The sequence below is a fragment of the Poecile atricapillus genome, chromosome 2 (genome assembly GCF_030490865.1).
Source record: "Poecile atricapillus isolate bPoeAtr1 chromosome 2, bPoeAtr1.hap1, whole genome shotgun sequence".
In the NCBI taxonomy this organism is placed as follows: domain Eukaryota; kingdom Metazoa; phylum Chordata; class Aves; order Passeriformes; family Paridae; genus Poecile; species Poecile atricapillus.
In genome coordinates, this window is record NC_081250.1 from 21,751,412 (window position 1) to 21,771,673 (window position 20,262).

The 20,262-nt window shown below is 40.3% G+C and overlaps 1 protein-coding gene across 5 annotated transcripts in view; it reads left to right on the plus strand.

Annotated features, from left to right (window-relative positions):
• The first annotated feature begins 364 nt into the window (after positions 1 to 364).
• Positions 365 to 20,262, plus strand: part of ADAM22 (ADAM metallopeptidase domain 22) — a 128,099-nt gene continuing 108,201 nt past the window's right edge. For all 5 annotated transcript variants that reach the window (XM_058833142.1, XM_058833138.1, XM_058833139.1 and 2 more), the window contains exons 1-3: positions 365 to 472; positions 642 to 805; positions 16,607 to 16,683. In XM_058833142.1, coding sequence (XP_058689125.1) covers positions 415 to 472; positions 642 to 805; positions 16,607 to 16,683 — 299 coding nt within the window. In that variant the 5' untranslated portion in view covers positions 365 to 414. The remainder of the gene's footprint in view (positions 473 to 641; positions 806 to 16,606; positions 16,684 to 20,262) is intronic.

Consider the following 20,262-nt stretch of genomic DNA (forward strand, 5'->3'; position numbering starts at 1 on the left):
GCTGTCTCCCCAGAGAGCCCCCGCCCTCACCCGCAGCTGTCAGTGAAGGCAAGTTTTGCGGCGGGGGTTCCCTCAGCCCCGGAGCGGTGCGGTACCGGGGCGGCCCCACGGGGCGGGAGCGACTGCGGAATCCCTGCGGCGCTGCCGGCCTCCGGGGCTTCCCCTCCGCTCTCGCCCCGCTCCTTCGCGCCCTGGCAAACGACTACATTTCCCAGCACTTCCCTCTTCCGAGCGGGCTCTGCGGGGAGCCTCGCCGGCTCTCGCCATCTCCTTCGCTGGCAGGGGGCTCGGCGCGGCGGCGGGGCGGAGCTCGGCAGCCCCGGCCCCGCGGCAGCCGCGGCCCCGCAGCCCCCCCCGCCCGTGCAGGCGCGGAGCCGGCGGCGCTCGGCGGCGAGCGGGGCGGCGGGCAGCGCCATGCGGGCTGCCGCCTGCCTCCTCTGCCTGGCGCTCGGCGCCCTGACAGCGGCCCCAGGTGAGTCGCGGTGGCGGGGCAGCGCCGCCGCGCTTGGGGCGGGGGCGGCGGGGAGGGGGGGACGCTGCGCCGAGGCTGCTGCGGAGCCCCATGGAAACGGAGCCCCCGCTCCAGCCTGCGCGCCGGGGGCGAGGGCGCAGCCGGGTGACAGTGCCTCTCCCCTGCGCAGGAGGCGCCGGGCCGGCGACAGCGGCAGCGGGGCGGCGGGGCGAGAGCCCCTTCGCGGAGCGGGAGAGCATCAGGCCCCTGCGGCTGGTCTCCGGCGAGGGCGGCGGCGGGGCGCGGTGGCCGGCGCTGAGCACACGGGTGCGGAGCGAGGCGGCGCGGGCACAGGTAAGCGCCGGGCTGGGGGAGAGGGGCCCGCAGAGCAGGGCCGGCGGCGCGGAGCCTCGCCGCACCCTCCGCCGAGGGTGTTTGCACCGCCGGAGAATAATGCTCGGTGCTAAGCGATGCTCGGCCGGACGCGCGGCTCGGTTCCCGCAGGAGCGCGGGCAGTGCCAGCCCTGTGCAAAGGCGCCCGAATTAGTTAAGATGGTCCCCGTGCTGTCAGTGCCCTCCCCGGCCGGCAGCGGGGCCCGGGCGGGCACAGCCCCGCTGCCTGCGGCGGCCGGGGCACCCAAAATGAAAGTTGCGGTGCCTTTGCGACAGCGGGGCTTGAAACGCTGCGGCTTAATTTCGGCTTCTGGCTGAAGCGTGGGCAGGGTGGGTTTATGTTCTGTGGACTCGGATGTGATTTTAAAAATAGAAATTATATATCGGAAGGGAATTGCTTGAAATGTAACGTTTGAACTAAACACGGGATTTAATGTACATATTGCCTGCTACCCAACCCGGGGTATATTTTCAAATTCCATAGAATTATAGAATCATTAAGGTTGGGAGAGACCTCTAAGATCATCGATTAACCTGGTTATGTTAAAAAACATATTTCTGTTACATGAAGACTAATCCCTGTAACTTTTAGCAACCTCGTTTTGTATTAAAATACAGTGATTTTCTTCTTGACCGCTTTTGTTTGAGGTGGTACACGGCTGTTACATCTAAAGGAAAAAAAACGTCGAGTCCATGTTGTTATAGATGAAGAACATAAAATCTGAGCATTTGAGGTAACTGCTGACATGCAAGATGAGTGGCAGGCCTCCGTTTCCTCCTTTTCTAATTGGCTACTGTGTGTTTAAAGAACAAAATAGGTGAAAAAATTATCTCATATTTTTTTATAATCCATGAAGTGTAAGAACTGACAACTTGCATTCTCTTTGTGTAGTTAAATAATAATCAAGCTCCTCGTAGCATATGTATTTACCTCGGAATGTAACTTTATGTAAAGATTTTTCAGATATGAAGACCATATTTACAGTGCAATGCTCTCAAAGTTCACAATGCTTTTCTCAAAGAAGAGAAAAAAATCCTCTAGGCATTTCAGGATTCTTTGAAGACCCCCAAAAAGTCAAGTTCAAACACTTTGTGACTTGTCTATTTTAAACTTAGTAATGGTTGCATTTGGCTTTAGTATTAGGATTAAAATACTGGTCTTACAGAACAAACTGCTAATTAATGGATTTTGTTTTTCTGAATGTCTCAGCTTTCATTCACCAAATCTTATGCTCGTAAGATTTTCAAGTCATCCTTATCTAGTTAAGTTGTAAGTATGAATATTAGTCTGAACAGAAAAAAAACGTAATACAGGTGCTTTGGAAAGGGTTAAATACGTTTATTTCACAACAGCCTCCACAGTGAACCAGTCTTAATGTATAAAAACTGTGATGTAAATGTGAAAGCAACTACAACTTTTCTTCCTGATCAAGAAGTTTCCCCCTGCTGCTTAAAATATTCTCTGTCTTTTCCATGGCATCTGATGGTTGTTACTCCTGGAAGGATACAGTAGCTGACAGTGCTTTGGACAACAAAAAATTGCCTAGCAGGCCAAAATGGGTGAAGCAGTACAGACTTTGTGTGGTTCTGGCACAGAGCACGGTTACAGACAATCCTAAGTGCAGGATATTGCATCGCTTGCCCAGGGATCTGAGTCAGCTTAGCGGTAATGGACCAGCAGCGTGGCTGAGTGTGCTCAACTGAAGATGTGTAGGAGCTGCATTTAGGAGGGTACTCACCAAAGTTATGGACTAACTTCACAGAGTTAACTTTTATAGTGCTTTTGGGTGTCTGGTGCAAGTCACATGAAGTATAAAGATTCTGGGTTCTGCTCGTACATGAAGAGACACCCATGCCTGCCCTGAGGCATGTAAAGAGTTGGGGACAGAAGGTGTCCTCTACATCAATAACATTTCCATACGTACTTTATTATATTTTTGTATTTATTTTATTATTAAATACACTCTGTCTCCATGTTCTATCTATTGCTAATAGTCTTTGAATAACTGTATTTGAGAGTTAAAAAAGCTGGTCTTGAACAGAGATTTCAAACCAAAGCTAATGGCCTTCTGGATTAGTTAAGGGAGCATGCTTCTTTGAGGAGGTAAAAGCATTCAAGAAGAATCCCTGGTGAGTGAGTGAGCAACCATGCCTAGATAAACAAAGATACCTGAATGGGAAGGTGCATTCAGAGGACTAGCCAACAAGGCTGTAGTTGAATTAATGTAAAACAATGTAGTTGTGTTTTGAATTGGATAAGGATAAAAGGAGGGGGGAGAGAGAGATAAGCTGGAGAGAAGGAAGTTGCATTAAATCGGATTGGATTCCTTTAATTCCTGGATGAAAGCTTTAGCTACAGAAAGGGCAGAAGTTGAACAAGAAGGATGCAAGCCTGAGTTCAGAACTGCACAAAGGGAATGAAGATGATAATGCAGAGGAATGCAGAAGAAAAGCATGGCCTTTGCAGGTCAGGAGTTTTAGAACAGGTTCATGATGGAGTTGAGCCAGAGGAGTGTAATACCAGAAAAGGGGGTGAAAGGAGATAATTGAAGGCAAAAGTGACTGGGAAGTGATGGATGGCAGATTTCTAAAAAATAATGGTTTGTTTTCAGCATTTGTTGATGTTTTTCTCCAGCAATTTCCTTTGTTATGTTGTTTTGGGGTTTTTGGGCCATTGCTGTCAGAGTTGAGTGACTTCTTTACATGCATGCTTTACTATTAAATGGTAAAGGAAATATTCTATATACTCATCTTAGAAACCCAGAATGTAATTCCCTAGAAAATATAATTAATGTGTTCACAATTGTAGTTGTACAAGACTGCTGGACCTCAGAACACAGCACAAGGCAAATGTTGTAGGCTATTACATGTTCATGACATTAATGTTTTAATGTACAATATATAGTGAGCATTGGAGAATTCACGTGACTTTGGATTTCTGCTTTTAGTTCCATTGCAGAGTCATTACTAGTATCTGTGACACTCCTGTATTTCAATTTCTCTGTTCCTCAAAGGGTACTTAGTGTATAGAATAATCAAGATAAGATATAGCTAAAAAGACATTAATATTATATTATCATTAAAGCAACCCAGGATCTTAGCGATGGACACCTAATTTGCTGTTGCATAAATAAGTGTACTAGAAGATGAGAGTCCTCTATGTCAGGGACATTCAGTGAAGGCTAATCTTGTATCTTTGTATTTAAAGAAGGAATGTTCCCACTTTGGATGTTTTTAAGGAACCTTTTAACTCTGTGCCTTAAGCCATATTTTGGTTTTGTAAGAAGCACATGGGAAATCACAGGTAATATTTTCTTTTGGTCAATACTGTGCAGGCATGTTCTTTGTTAAAATGTGGGAATGTGTAAGCATCCCTCCCCAATGCCTGTATTATCATTATCCATTTTTGATACATCTAAGTGTTACATGGAAATTTGTGAGATTTGCTATGATTTTCAGTGGGAGCAAGGTTCTGACCTGTTATGGACAGAGATTCACTCATCTCTGCTGGCTGTGCAGGATATTAATGATATAGCAATTTCTCGGGCTGTTTTTCACTTGCTCATTGCCTGTTATCATGAAGGTACACTGGATTCCTTCCAAGAGACTAAAAGGGATGGCCTGGTTGTAGGGAGCCTGGGCTGGGCTGCAGCTCTGTCCTGATGGGGCTCCAGGACAGAGCTGCATCTGGAACAGAAGTGCATGTTGTTTGTAGTCCAGAGTGAGTCAGTAGTTTTCAGAAGAGAACTTACCTTTCTTCCCCTGCCTGCATTGTTTGTGACCAAGTGATGCAATTGCATCACCTATTTGGAATCATGGCTCACAGATTTCTTAAATGATTTCTTATTTCTAATAATCATTTTCAGAGAAGCTTTGCTCTATCATGCTGAGTTTGCATGGCTCTGCTTGCTCTTGGATTTGAAGTCTTCATTAGTTATTCAAATGTTGCCTAGTCTTTGCTATTGGATTCTCTGATTTCTCGTTGTCATACTCTAGTCTTCAAACAGGATATCCTTGTTCTATGCAGGTGCTTCTGAACTTGTTGACTTTCGCTTTCTGTTCTGTTGCTGTCAATTTCTTTTGGTATTGTACATTACTGTGTTGGGTAGCTCCAATGAATAGTAATTTTTTTTCTTGAAAAAAAGAGCTCTGACTGTTGAGTGGCTTATAAAATATCTCTAGAGTTTGGGACTGATGGATGGTGACTGTTGGAAAGAGAAGTGTCATGAGAAATTGCCTGATTAAAAAAATTATTTTCTGCCCACTTAATCAAATTATTTCTGTCTCTTGAAGAAAGTTAGGCACAATTTTTTGATCGTACTAACACAAAACAAAAGGAAAGGAGGTTAAATTGGAAAGGGGCTATAGTGAGTGATAACATGCATTTGGTTTATTGTTGAATTTGGTTTTCTTCCTGCCTTGTTGCCTCTTAAGGTTTGTAAGGCATTAGGCAAAATGTGTGTGATATTTTACTCTATGTTCAGTGTATGCAGTTCTGCAATATGATAAGATACTTCACCAATGTAAGCAATATTTTATGAATATGTGAATGGTTATTAAAATATTCATACTCTTGATGCAGGTCCTGCCTTCCTGAACAGTAAAAAAACTGCTGGAAGCTAAACTTTGCTAGTATTTCAGCTTTAGCTGAATGCTAGTCATTGTGTGTTGAATGATGTAATGGCATTGAGAGTGTCCTTTGATTTCTCATGTAGGAGTTACTTTCAGGTACACCTTTTTATAAAGTATTCAAAGTGTGTTTTGGTAGGCAAAGAATATTTCAAATTCCTCATTTATCTGCAAGCTCATATCAGGAAAAGTCTTTCCCTGCTTGATAATGAGATTTGTTATGACAGTAAATGTTTAAGTCCAAAAAATCATCCAGCAAAAAATTTCTGGTAGCTGCTGCTTCAGAGTTCATGTTGTTTTGTGTCATGTTCTCATGCTTCTGCCACAGCAGACTGGAAAAGAAAGATATCCCTAAAGCTATGGCTTAGCCTCATAAAACGGGCTTATTTACAGCCAAAAAGGATCTTAAAGGCTCAAATGTAACAATTCGTATAGAAAGTATTTTCCCAACATTTACTCCTTGCCATGATTAGTGTAGTAACTGCAAAGACAGAGGAGTGCTTTCCAGCTCTGGTGATGAATGTATCTGCATTCACTCCTGCTCTCTGTTGGTGCCCCTGAGTGCAGGATCATACCAAGTATTCTTTCTGCCACAGTTTCACTGTGTACCTGTTTTGGGACCCCTAAATTGGCTAATCAGCTATGTCAGCTATAACACATGCATGGTGTACAAGTGTGTTGTGTCCTGAGCAGTGTCATGATAAACTCTGATGAGATTTAGCCATAGTTTAGCCATATTTTCTGGAGAAACTACATGTGAAGTTAAGATTCACTCTGAAATGTTTGCCACAAGAGCATTATGGACATACATGTTAAAAGGTCATGGTAGATATATTATCCTTCTGGTAGTCCAGGTCCCTTCTGTAGTTTTCCCAATAATCATACCAGTCTTTAAGTGACTCAAAACTAACAACTTTTTTAGGGCTCTGCTTGTGAAAACATTATCACAGTTATCCTGTCAAACACTGCTTAAAGGTCAATCAAACTGCATAAAACCTTCAAAAGCCTGATAAGGTTCAGGTCTGTAAATTTTGGGTCCTTCTAGCTAGCGCTGGCTCAGTGCTTTTCCCTCTCCAGTTAGCTCTGCTGAGGTTTGTGGTCCTTCCACTTGTTGCTGCCCCTGCCAGGTTTCTCCCCTGGAGAGGATGGAAGACGAAGAGCCTTGTCTTCCACTCCCATGGGTTTAAGCCAAAGCTGCCTCTCCTCCTGAGCAGACTGCTCTTCTGCTTCATGGCAAGTAGCTCAGATGTCAGAAGATTTAGTTGCCAGCCCAGTCCCATGTGTCTTCTCAGGCTGGATAACTGTGGATGTAGAGGTTCAAGTCCAATACTGTCAGAGGATCAAGACTGGACTTTGGTGCCTTTTTTTTTGGTGTCTTCCTATGCAATCTATCTGCCTCTTCGCCCACTGATATGGTTCAGTATTTTCATCGCTAGATAATATTTTTCAGTATTGTTTTTTTCTAGAAATAGTATAGTTTTGCTTCTTGCATGTTAACCAATACCACTGTATTCAACACCTCCAGAAATTACTGTGACTCCCATCCTGTCTTCCTTTTCTCTAGTTTTGACTTATGTAATTTATTTTAAACAATGCCAAATTTGCTATGGTTGTCTGTGGAAAACTTTCAGACAGGAAAGCCTTCAGTGCCCCTCTAGTTCCCTTCTTTCCTTTGGCTTGCCAGTGGTCCCCTAGATAGTGTGTGGTTACGCTGTTCTGTGGGGAAGTCTTTTGGAGCACATACAGGATTGCAGAGATCTGTCGCATGGAATTCAGCTTTTCATAGCTGCAGATGCTCCATGATAGTGCTCTTCTGGAGCCACTGCAATAGTTGCACTAATCTGCAGAGGAGAAATCATTGCTGCAGGGCTGAACTGTGCAGTGGCAGCTGTGCTGAGCCACAGCCAAGTGTGGATGTGGAACAACATCACTCTCCTCAGATGGAAGCACGTTCAGTGCAGATGAGAGCTTTGGACACTGAAGATTACATTTGTGCAAGCTTTTAATACTTTAGTGGGAGGACTGTGTGAGGGAAGGATTATGTTTCTTCCCCAGAAACTTTATTGTTAAGCATTGAGCGGCAAAAGTGGCTGAAGTGCACGTACATGTGGTCAGGATGTGCTCTGCCAGGCTGTGGCATGCACTGCCATGATGGGGCTTGGCCGGTTGGGTAAATCCAAGTGGAAAGTCAGTGTCACCTGAAATTAAAGAATTATGAAGAAATCACAAAAAATGGCAAATGATATAGAGCTGTTTTAACCATTGAGTCACGAGGAGTCCAGCTTGAAAACTGGATTCATTTAAAGTAAGTTAACTTTGGCACTGTTGCTGTGCATTTTCCCCCAGACAATGAAATTTGGTGATTCATCTGGTAATTTGACCAGCTCAGGTTTGTCTACCTATGCTAAATTCACTTTTAAGTCTCTCTTTCTTCTTTGTTTTAAGTGAAATGGGTGTTACCAGACTAGAAAATTGTAGCAAAGGACATGCTTTAGAAAAAGCGTACTCCAGAATATGGTATTAATACAAAGTTTAGAAAAGTCTATGTGGGTAAATGCCTTCTAATGAAAGTGTGATGTATAGGAATGTGGAGGCTGGAGCCCTGACTTCCAGCTCAAAAATTACCCAGAAGAATTGCAGTATGTAGGAATACACTCTGTTCCAGAAATATCTCCTTAGAGTATTTCAACTCCTGAAATTCTGCGGGAATGAAAAAAAATCCATCCATCAGTTGTTTCAGAAAACATATACAGTGAAAATGTTGATTCATTTTGATCTTCTTGGCTCTATCAAGGGAAAAAGGAGTTTTGAAATTTGCTTTTCTTGCACTTTTCAACTTGAAGCGGGACTTTGATACTTGAATGTAGAGGGTGAGTCATATTTAAAAAGTATTATCTGTGGAATTGATTGAGCAATGTATTGGCATGCCTAAGAGTCTGCAAGTTTTGTCAAGCTTTTGTTAGCCTCCAATGCTAACAGGATTTTGGTAAACTTTCTGTTGGTGCCCAGGGTCCATTACTGGGAGAAGTTAACCATGTTGGTAGGCTTTAGGTGTCAAGGAGTGCTTGTTACTTCCAGTGGGCAGAGTTAATCTTTTGGTAGTAAGCTTTCATTTGTATGTAAACTGAATGTAAGACCAATTGAAAATTTTTGGAATATGTCACTGTGTTGCTGAAAAAAGGTTTGGTCACTGATACTGGTATAAAGGAGCAAAGTTAGCGTGGACTCTTTTTACTACATTTGAATGCTTTATTTGTAATATAAAGGCAGTTTAATGGGGGGTTTTTGTAAGTTTTGCTCATAGTGGAACTCTTTACCTTCATTTCTGAAGACTACAAGAGGTGCTGAAAAGGGGTCCTTTAAATGTTGCTGGTTCCTTTCAGAGCTTGGAAAACATGTAGCTAAAAATGACCATCTGCTTCAGCAAGGAAATGACTTCACTCCTCCCAACTGTTGGACTCGTTGAGTTTTCCTTCTTGCCTAAATGGTGTTCTTGGACAATAGTTCTTTCTCCAGAGAGATGACACAGATAAAGATGGCTTCATGCTCAGGGGCTGCCCTTGTTTTGTGTTCTGTCCTCCTGCAGATGGGTGGTATGTTGGTTGTTTGCCTCTCACGCTGCAGCTGTGCCCGAGAAGCATCCCCTTCGGGTTCTGCCCACTTGAAACTGCCAGGGAGAGGGGTATTTTACTGAGGACAGATTGTCCTTATTGGAGTCCTTTCTCTTTGATCTCATGTTTCTTCACAAGGTGGCTTCCCCCTCTGATTGCAGCAAGGTCCTGGGTTGCTGAGTGATACAGTAGTATTTTTTCTGACTCCTAGACATGCCTGTACACTGCTTTTCCTGTTAGATCTGGCTTTCTGAAAAGTACAGTCTCTGTGGGGAGCAGTGGAAACTGGTGTTTCTGGGTCACAGGGTGAATCTTTGTTTGGTTTGCTCCCTGTCTTAGTTTTAGAAGTGTAATCTTCAATGGTCATCAAAGTTTTGTATAAATTATAGCAGGAAGATTCTGAACTTTTGAAATTTTCATTCATGACTTTTCTTAGTTTTCTATATGTAACCCTGTACTTGATTAATCACACTCATAACAACCTATTTGATCATAATTTCCCTAGCCATTACTATTTGATGAAGAACGTTTCTGAGTGCATTTTAAAAACCTGAGATAGAGCAGTCACCATTTGTCTGGTTTTGCCCCAGAAATCATATATTAAAGACCTCTGGCATTATAGTTGTATGTAACCTTTTATACATGAGTCCTTGCTGCTTCCCTTTCAGAAAAAGGGAAAAAAATGAATATGACTTCCCAAAAGTTCTTGCAGTTCTTCCTTTCAGAGTGATTTGAAGACTTGCAGTAATTAGTCTCATAGGAAATCAAAACTTGTAAACAAAATTTCAGAATCAGATTAACATCATCCTCTACACTTAAAAGCACAACGAGCGTGAGATCTGGTGCCACAGGGCTTTACTGGTGCTGGAAACAAGTGTTAGATTGCCTCTTGAGAAGCAGCATCTTGCCCACTCAGTTACTGAAATTTGTCCTATTAGATGTGTGAGATCAAATGGTAGCTTGTGCTAAATTTGCTAGCAGTGAGAGCCCAAAAGTCTTCATTGTTCCACTTAGCAGTTAACCTTGGGTGAATTTTTGAGAAGGATGAAGTGGAGGTGAGGAAGGAGAGCAGGAAGAGAAGCTTTCAGGGGTCCTCAGAAGGATCCACACTGCAACCCAGGCACTGACTCTGTAGCAGTGACACCTGTGTAACATCTTGCATCAGTCTGTGCTCGGGACTTTTTCCCCTTGTGCTCTTCCCCTGTATATATATTGAGTAAATTCAAACAGTCTCTGTGTTCAAACACACAAATAAATAAAATAGGGGAGGCCATTGTGATTATTTTGTGGGGTTTTTTTTAGTTTTCTTTCTTCCCTTTTTTATTTTTTTTTTTTTTTTCCTGCTGGGAAGACTAATTACTGGATTTTAGAGGTTCTTGCTTCTGGGTTTGACTTCATTGATACTATGATGTTTATACGAAGAAAAGCTATTTTAGGTCATATTTATGACCACAAGGAACTGGGCCTTGGCACTACACTCTAGCTGATGTTGTTTAGCTCTTCCTGTGCTCCACCCTCTCTTGGCATGGAGAACAGATGGACTAAAAATGAGCATGCATCTGTTAAAATATTTTCTTATTTCTAGCTTTTCCTCAGAATAAACAACTGATTTACTAAATGTGCCCCAAAGAGGTAGGTGTAAAAGAGTTTTCATCCAACCATGATCCTGTTCTGCAGGTTTTTTCATTAAATAAACTCCGCCCTGCCAAATGCCCCAAAGATATTTAGATTTATGCATTGGATAAAAAGAGAGAGCTTGCATGAACAATGTCAAATAATGATGATTAATACAGTAAATGAGTGCCTATAAATATTATGAGAATACTAGGGAAAGTAAAAAAAGAGATTTTGCAGTTGTTTAATATGGATATGTGGATCCAGTTCAGTGATACTGAACTTTTGATTAAAATTAGGTATTTTCAAATGGTAATAGAGAAGGCCTGAGGAAATAATGTCGCAGTTATATTTTATTGTGTATTTTTGAAAGAAGATTCTTTCACTTGGGATACTTATTTTTAATATTAGACCTAGGCTTATTTTTGAATTTTTTTTCTTAGCAAAATTTAGATTTTTTTTTTTCTTCCCAGTACCCATGAAAAGTAATTTTTGAACAGATTTCATATTTTACATAAAACAGCAATATACTGTGTAGCTCTGGATTTATTGCAACAAAATCAAGGCTGAAAATTGTCTTTTTAAAGTGTGTACATTTTATGTCTCCTTTTACAGAGTGCTAATTGGCACTGTATTTTTCTAGCATAAATTTATTTGTAATGATTATTTTCAAAACAGCAAATGTAGGTAAATCTGCATAAAATTTTTAGTGTATTTTTCATTTAATTTCATGAATATATTTATTTTGGTTTCCCACCGGCTTATCTGTGTCCTTACTGAACTTAAGATAACTTATTTCATACACACTTCAGGGATTTTCAACAAGCTGAGGTTTCTGTTCTATGAAATGGGGGGGGGGAAATTAAATTATTATCTAAGGAATCTATTATTTTGTAAATGTGACTGACTCACCAAATGTCTGCTATAAAATCTCATTATTATTACAAGCTCTGAAGAACACTTTTAAAGTTTTTTCTTCCTGTAACATCCTGTATTATCCTGTATTATTATCTCTTGATTCTCTTGATGCTTTTTTTTCAAGACTACAAATTTGATACGAATCTTAATTAGAAACTACAATGCTATATATAGTAGTAAATAGAAAATTTTTTTACATCAAAGGGCAAACATATAAATAGGATTTTCTCCTCAATTTTTTTAGGAGACTTTGTTCTTTTTTGACAGAAATTTTTGTGATCTCTTCCAGCAAAGCTTATTAAAAAGTATCTAAATGCTTTATTATGGATACTTTTCAAGGAAGAAACATGTTATGAGAAATTGCACATTGCATCACAACATGTTTTTAATTATTTTTCCTGATTTTTTGAGGAAAAATACTAGTCATCATGTTACTGTGCTGCTTTCAATACTCATCTAATTATATACAATGTGAGGAAAATGCCTAAATTTTTCCATTTAAAATTCTTGTTAGTTTGATTATTCAAGAAAGTGCAAAGCTTGTAAATGTTTCACTGGTGGTTAAGATATTTGCCTGATTTGAAATAAAAATCCTTGAAATATATTTAAGGTTACCTCTGGAGCAGTGCACTGATGTTGACCTGCAGTGATGTGCGTTGGTTGTAGTTGATGTACATTTGTTTTCTTTGCAGATGCTCATTCTTTGGGGCCAGTTTCTGGAGAAAGCTGATCCCCAGCAGGGGTACCAAAGGGACATCATTATTCTGTTGTGTTTCTTTGTAGTAATAAATAGTCATACTTGGTACTGATTGTCCATCTCCTCTATTACTGCAGTGATCCCTGAGGCATGGAGCAGGTGATTTAAAATAATTGGAATCCCATTGCTCTTGGTTTGGCAGGAAGGTTTGCATACCACTTTTGTTTTTGTAGAATTCAAGCTTTTAATCTGCTTTAGATAAAATGTCTTTGTGCTTAGTGATTTGAAATAATCTTTTCCACTCCATTTACTCTTGATTCCTTTCAGACATTCACTGACATGCTTAAACTTCACAATCTTTAACAGAAGTTAGCGCTGCACAGTTGCATTGGGTGCATGGGATGCTTAGTATTTTCTGTAGCTGCCCATGCAGGTCAGTGCAATTTATGCACCACTAGCAATTGCCCCTGAAGTACTGCAGCTAATTTCAGAGCTGTTATAGGTATTTTTCTTCTTCAGTTGCATGACATAAAAGTTTCAGAACTTTTTGGCTGTGTCAGAGGCATTGCATTGCACTCTTCCATTAAGTTGTTCGATTCTCCTTTCCTGGCTCTTGTTCATGTTCTGCATTGAGTGCATCTTCTGGTCTCCAGGAACTCCCCTTTTATGACTCAGTTGTCAGCCACTGGTGTGTCAAGCTGATGGTTGTTGCAAAAGCCTCATGTTTTCTAAGAGAGTTCTGGATTTGAGAACTGAATGACGTAATTGATTGTCTTACTTCAGTGGTCTAGAGAAGGCTTGGCAGGTGTCTTTCTTGTTACTTCTGTTTGACTGAGGTGGTATAGATGGAAAAGTACTTATTTCCTCTCTTTAGGTTCTTTTATTGACATGTCTATGAATGTAAACTCCTTTGCAGCTGGCCATTTTACCTGTTCACTAAGTGAACAGGTAGATGTGCTTAAAGATAACGTAGAGCCAAGACTTTTTAAAATCCATTTCTTCATTTTGTGGCTCTTAACCAGACCTGTTACCCTAAAAATGTATTGTCTGGAATTTTTAAGGTGCTGTATTTTGTTATGGTGGATGAGATTTTTAGCTAAAAGGGGGAGCCTGTCTTCTTTTTCATTCTCTCTTGGGGGTCCCCTCTGACTTAATTCTATTGCATCTACCTTGTGATTTATTTAGATCAGTTTATTTGTCTGACCAAAAACAGGCCCAATCCAAGTGGTGGTTAATTTTCTGCTGCTGATCTGACTTTCTGGCTAGCCACATGAGCTGACAAGGGAGAGTTGGGGGGAGCACATGTCCAGCATGGGGCAGAGCTGTTCATTTTTTGGCAGCAGCCCACAGTGTGCTGTGTGATGGTGCTTTACGAACATGTATCAGGAAGGGATGCAACTTCTGGTAGGGGATGGGTTTTTCAGGCTATCCTGAATGTCTTGGTAGGTTTGAAATACTCTTGAGATACTTCTGATTGCACTTGAGCTTGAACTTAATGGTAAGTTTCTGGGTTTGCATCATGTGTCTTGGGGAGTGGTTATATCTGTGTAATGTTTTTCATATTAATTTATTCATACATATTTTCTCCCTTAAATCCACATTAACGATTTCTGTCAGGGAATAACTGTGGTCCAGGGTCACCTTAGATATATATTAGCTTGTAGTTGTTTGCCTTAGAGATGTGTTCAAGAGAGGAAATCTACCAGACCGAATCGATATGGTGCAATATACCATAGCAGTTAAAAGCCAAACCAAACCAAAATAACAGAGTCATTTTTGCTCTTATGGTCTATGAAGTGGATATATTTTAATGACAAATGTTACATTTAATATATGTACATTTAGAAGTCCAAATTAGGCTTTTTATATTCCTTCTTACTCACTAATTCTTTTCTGGTACCAGCATATGGTTGTACAGAAGACTTGGTTATACTCTGTATAGAGATCTAAATGATGGCATATGTAGGAAGCTATGTTGTTAACAAGCAGGAATAATAAATAAAATGCTGTAGAATGTTCTTTGCATTTAATAAAGTAATGATGAGAATCAAAAACCTGGGCTGTCATTACTCCTTTGATCAGAAAGCAGTTGTGGCAGTGCAGGTGGATGAGTGAAGGTTAGCTAAGGTTAGCAGATGGGCTGCAGTGGAACGAGGGAATGACAGAACTGCCATTGGTCCTTTTTACCTTACTTGATTCATGGCCTGTCACATCCTGTTTGTGAACAGCAGCCTAAAATTCACATCTACCGAGAGAAGATGAAATTTTAAAATCATTCAAAGCAGACTCTGCTGCCTGAGAGGTAGAAAAGAAACAACAATGGTAATGTGATGATTTGTTGATGATTGTTTTTTGTTGTATTTGTGGTTGCACTAACTGCTGCAGGCCAGAAGCACCTAAGGGATGGTCCTGCATGTGGGTGCCATATGTGCTGTGGGTGTCTGTACATTCTGTGGGTGTCTATCATCGCACATGCCAGCTGGAAGTGTATTTTTTTGTGTTTGTTTATTTGCTTTTTAATTTTTTTAATGCTTTTTTTTGGATAGAAAGTAGGCTTTTAATATTGATGGTAATTAACCACCTATTACCAGATAAGGTAAACTACATGTAATGTATATATTCATTTTGTCAAAAACAATACATTTGCTCAAAAAATAAGATAAATTATCCAGAAATTACAACAACCACTTAGCAAAGACCTGGTGGCCTGTGTTACAAAGCAGGTTAGACATAGTGGGGATGGACAAAAGGATATTTGATACTGAGTTATATCTATTGAGGTGCTTTCCAGTTTTACTGTGTCCTTCTGAAGTGTCATGTAAATGTGTAGAGTTTCTTGTCATGCAATTTTTTATGAATCTCCACAGTAGTGACAACAGCCAGGCATTTTTATAGAGGGTCCTCAGCCTGAGCATCCTCTAGTAAGAGAAACTGTACTGATTTCTGGGTTTTTTTAAAGGATTCATCTGTTTGTGGATATGTATTCATGATTGTTGTCTTTTTTGTTTATAAATACTCATGCTTATATATGTAGACATAACCATAAAATTTTGCTGTAGGGCAACTATAAGATATAATAAACAAAAAGTCATGATTCTCTCAACTTTCCTTTTCATTGTTGCTGTTCCAAGGAACCTGGTATTCTCAGATCTTCTGGATTCAATGCCTATTGAAAGCCTGCCAGTAGTTTTAGAAAGAGTGAATTTGATGATTCACATTATCCGATCCTGTCCTGTGTTTCCCTATGTTTTCAATAAATCATTTGTTGCAGTTGTACTATCCTCTATTATATTCATTTGGAGAAGTGTACTTTAAGTGTAGTCGTAAGTGGTTCTTCAGCTTTTCCTCTTAGGTCCTCTGACTACATGCTCCAAATCTTAATGTGCACATTTCAATGGAAACAAAATAGGAACAAAGTTGATACTGTTCCAAAATGTCTCCAAGTAGCTTTCTTTATTAATTAGTCCAGTAACATGGCTGTTCTGTTTCTTGGGTGTTTTCAGGTCTAGAAACAAGTGTTGCATTTCTATTGGATAGCTGAGTATTTTCTTCCACTAACTACTAGAATTAAACTCTTTCTGGCAGTTGGGAGTCATGAAGTGCTCCCATGCTTGCCCGCTATAGGACTGAATTAAAGGACCTGGTTCGGGGAGAATATATGGTAAAGAAAGGAAGCAAGCAAGCAAGATGCTTCCCTACCACCCATTTTTCTTTGGTTTTATTAGCTGCTCAAGGGTTTGGAGTTTTGGGAACCTTTTAGAGGGCTGTGAATCAGAGCTTTACAGAAAATGTAGCTATTTATATTTTAGCCCATTTCTATCCCCTCGCTGTATGAGAGCCTGTCTGAATGAACGGTTTCTTTCAGGCAGTGTTGGTGAGATTTGTGAGAGTACAATTGTCTGCCCAAGCCAGTAATGTCTCAGCTGTCCTCTCTGGTCTGTGTCCAGAGCCAGTGTAAAGAACATGTGGGCCAGGGGAGGTCTTACTTCCCTTTGCTTTGTTTTGCCCAGGGTGGAGGTTTGAAGAGCTATTTCCTATGGTGTAGATGGGTTAAGGTGGGGGGTTACTCTGAGTCACAGATTGTATTGCTGGGAATTCTTGAATAAGTCTCATAGATTCAGAAAACTGATTTTTTTATTCATTATCATAGACTGCTTTGTCTGTTTCAATGCAATTTTATTTGGTTAATGACATATTTTTACTTACTGTATATATATTGTTTCTGCATTCTCAAACCAGTACGAAAGGTTTTACCATGACTTAATAATAATTCCAGTCTTTTCCATATTGCAGTCTACCCACATTGCTCGAGCCAGCTTCCAGGTTGATGCTTTTGGATCATCTTTCATCTTAGATGTGACACTAAACCAGTAAGTAATGACTGTATCTTATACTACATTTGTCCGAGACGTGGTGCCTGTGAAATGGAATTTTCGAGTGGAGTTTTTAGAGGCTGTATTATAGCAAAAATACTATTTCAGGTATTGAGTTAATTTGTAGTGGTGTGTTTTAGGTTCTTTTACTTTCTTAAGTAGCATTGTAGGCTTTGATATTCCCATTGTTACTATTTGGCAGCTATTCTAGTATAACTAACGTTTTGGTAGTATAATTTCACTTTGCAGACTCACAGAATGGCTCTGGTTGGAAGGGACCACAGTGGGTCATCTGGTCCAACCTCCCTGCCCTAGCAAGGCTATCCTAGAGCATGTGGCACAGGAATATCTCCAGTGAGGGAGACTCCACACCCTCTCTGGACAGCCTGTTCCAGTGCTTGGTCACCTGCACAGTTAAGAAGTTCTTCCTTATATTCATATGAAACTTCCTGTGCATTGGTTTCTCTCTGTTGCCTCTTGTCCTATTGCTTGGCAGCACCAAGAAGAACGTGGTCCATCCTTTGGGCACCCTCCCTTCTGATACTGACAGACACTGGTGAGGTCCCCTCTCAGCTGCCTCTTCTCAAGGCTGAACTGGCCCAGCTCCCCCAGACTTTCCTCCTAAGAAAGATGTTTCTGTCCCTTAATCATCTTTGTTGCCTTCTGCTGGACTTGCTTCAGGAGCTTCGTGTCTCCCGTGCTCTCGGGAGCCCAGAACTGTTCACAGCACTGCAGGTATGGCCTTGCTTCCGCCAGTTTACCATAAAGGCAAATGACAAACTTCACACACAGCCTCCTTGGATATTAAAAGGTGGATTTGCCGAAAACTGGTAGCTCTGAGCATTTTAATAATCAAGCATTAAGTACTGAAGATACATCAATTGCACAAGAGCTAATCAAAAAACAATGAGTACTGTGGAATGAAGTTTCTCCAGATGTGTTTATAGCCTTTTGGAACAGAGAAGCATTATAAGGCAGTAGCACTGTGAACTTCAGTCCAGAAGGAAAGATCGAATAATAGAAACTTAGTGAAATCTGGTGTGTGGCTTTCACTAATGAGTTTTTGAAGTAGTCTTTTAGCACAGCTGTTTTAACATAGGAGTTGCTTTGCTTTTCTGTCCTGAAGTGAAAAGAGAATAAATAATAGAGTAAATAGAAGTGTTTCGTTAAGTAATTCAGCTCCTAATAATTGAACACAATGTTTTGTGGTTTCGTTTAAGAGTTTGCATGCAATTCATGCAAGTTTTTCTGTTGTAAAGATGAACTGTTCAGGTTGCAATGACACCCACTCAAATTTCAGGTTTGTTTTTTCAATTGTAAATATACTTGAAACAGTGGCAATTTCTTTACATGCAGTGACATTAGTTAAAGAGTACGTGTGAATGCTGGTTACAGACAGTGGAGACACTGTGCTGCTGGAAGGAGAAGGGAAGAGGCTGGTCTAGAAGTAAGATTCTTTAACAACTGTATTTTAAAACAGTTATAGAAGAAGAATTTCCTGCTGAAAAGCACCAAATCTTCTACACTGAAATGTTTGTTTGAAGTAGTAATTTTGTATACATATTTATACCTTACTGAGAGTAGGCTGCACAAACTTGCATTAATTTGGCAGGTTAATGGTGTGGTCACAGTTAGTTTCTAAAAGATCAGTACTGCCCTTACAGTATAAATTTCAGATCATCTTAAAAAAAAGTAAACACATTAATAATGGTCTATGAAAACAGAAGTTAAGGCTTTGATTTTATGAGCTGCAGTTTTGTATGTATCAGAAACGTAGGTAGAATTTTTTGTTTATGCACATATGCACATAGAAACATATGCTTAACATTTTATTTGTTTTGAGCTGAGTGCCATTTTTATGTCATTCCTTTATTGTCTTGGATGATATTGCACAAGTATGTGTATGGTAAGTCTGCCAAAATGCTTTCTTATTGTACTTAAGAGTGCTGAAATACAACTTAATATTAACTTTTCTTGAAGAGCTACACTTCTTATAATATGAAAGAAGTTCTGTCACAAATTGTCACAAAAAGAAGGCTGCAAGGAAATCAAGATGTTTGGCTTCTATCATAATATTTAAATCAACTTTGAAACTACCGCTAAAATGTCATGTGAAGATCATCAAATAAAAAGAGGGCCAGGAATACCAGAGTAATATTAAAAATACATTTTTGTCATGGGGTGGCTTTACCTTTAAGGTGGTTTTGGGAGCTAAGGAAGTTGAAGCTGCTGGTGGCTGATGGGAGTCTTTCCTCCTGACTAATTATCAGTCATTTCTAAGAATTGACTGCAGTTTTGACCATTGAAAAGTGAGATCAACCTGTGAACACCTCCTTAAGATGTAAAGTCAGAGCACTCTTGTTCTCTTTGGTTTCTGGCTTCTGGAAAGGTAACAAGGCTCTGTCTTGGCCTCCTCCCCCCCACTCCAGGCCGGACAAGGCCGCAGAGGGCGGGGAGGGGGCGGGGAGAAGCAGAGCCGGCCAGCCTGGCTTGGTTTGTAGTTTCTGCTGCTGGACTGAAACCTGACACCATGAACTTCTGCAGCTTTTCTAAGACTTTAATTCTTTTACTACCTGGATAAAATGTACAGATTACTCCTTTTTCCCAGAAAGACAGAGAGAGAGTCAATCAGCATGAAGAAGACATCATAAAACCACCAAAACCGTTGAGGAAAAGAGTTAAGTTTTAAATGGGGAAGAGAGAATAAGGAGATGCTTTATAAGCTGAAATACCTTTCTGTTAAAGCTATGAAGATGGACAATAGTAGTTTAAAAAGACTCCTTTAATTCATGACAGAGTATATTGGGAGGAATAGAGTGTTAAAAGTGTAGATTTTGAGCAAAAGAGAGAGTAATTGTGATACAGTGAGGTGCTGGAACAGAGTGAAGCGAAGATTTGAAGCCTTGAGGACAATGAGGAAACTGTTTCCAGGGAAGCTCACAGAGACAGATGAAGAGAACTTTTACCTTTGAATAACTCATCCTTAAAAATGACATCCCTAGACTCATGGCCCATACACACTTCAGAATGATGTGAAATGGGGGGAGTGAACTCTGATGACAAGATTTCCAGGTAGCTAACATCAGGGAAATAGAAAGCTATAACAGAAATAGTTTTCTTGTGAGAAACTCCATAGATTAGCAGAAGGAGACTTCTGTTTCTCTACAAAGACTGATGAAAAGACTGTAGCAAGAATTGGGACTGTTTTAACCACCAAAGTTCTGAAGTTTTTCTGTCTCTGTGTTGTCATGTGTACAAAAGAATGGTCAGGTGGTGGGGGATAAAAGAGTATTCTGGAAGTTTATTCTGGTGTTTTTATTCTTGTAGTTTTGTTAATAAACTTTCTTTATTCCTTTTAAGTTTTAAGCCTGTTTTGCTCTTGTTCTAATCCATATCTCACAGCAAGAAATAAGTAATTTTTTTTAGTTACTGCTTTAAAACCACGACAATTTTATATATAATTCCAGTGAAAAAATCTTTCATTCAGAAAATTGTAAATATTTTTTTTCTTTTGCGGTTCTTACTCTCCATATTAGATTCTGTGTGTATATTTAGACCATAGTAGCTCTATAGTTG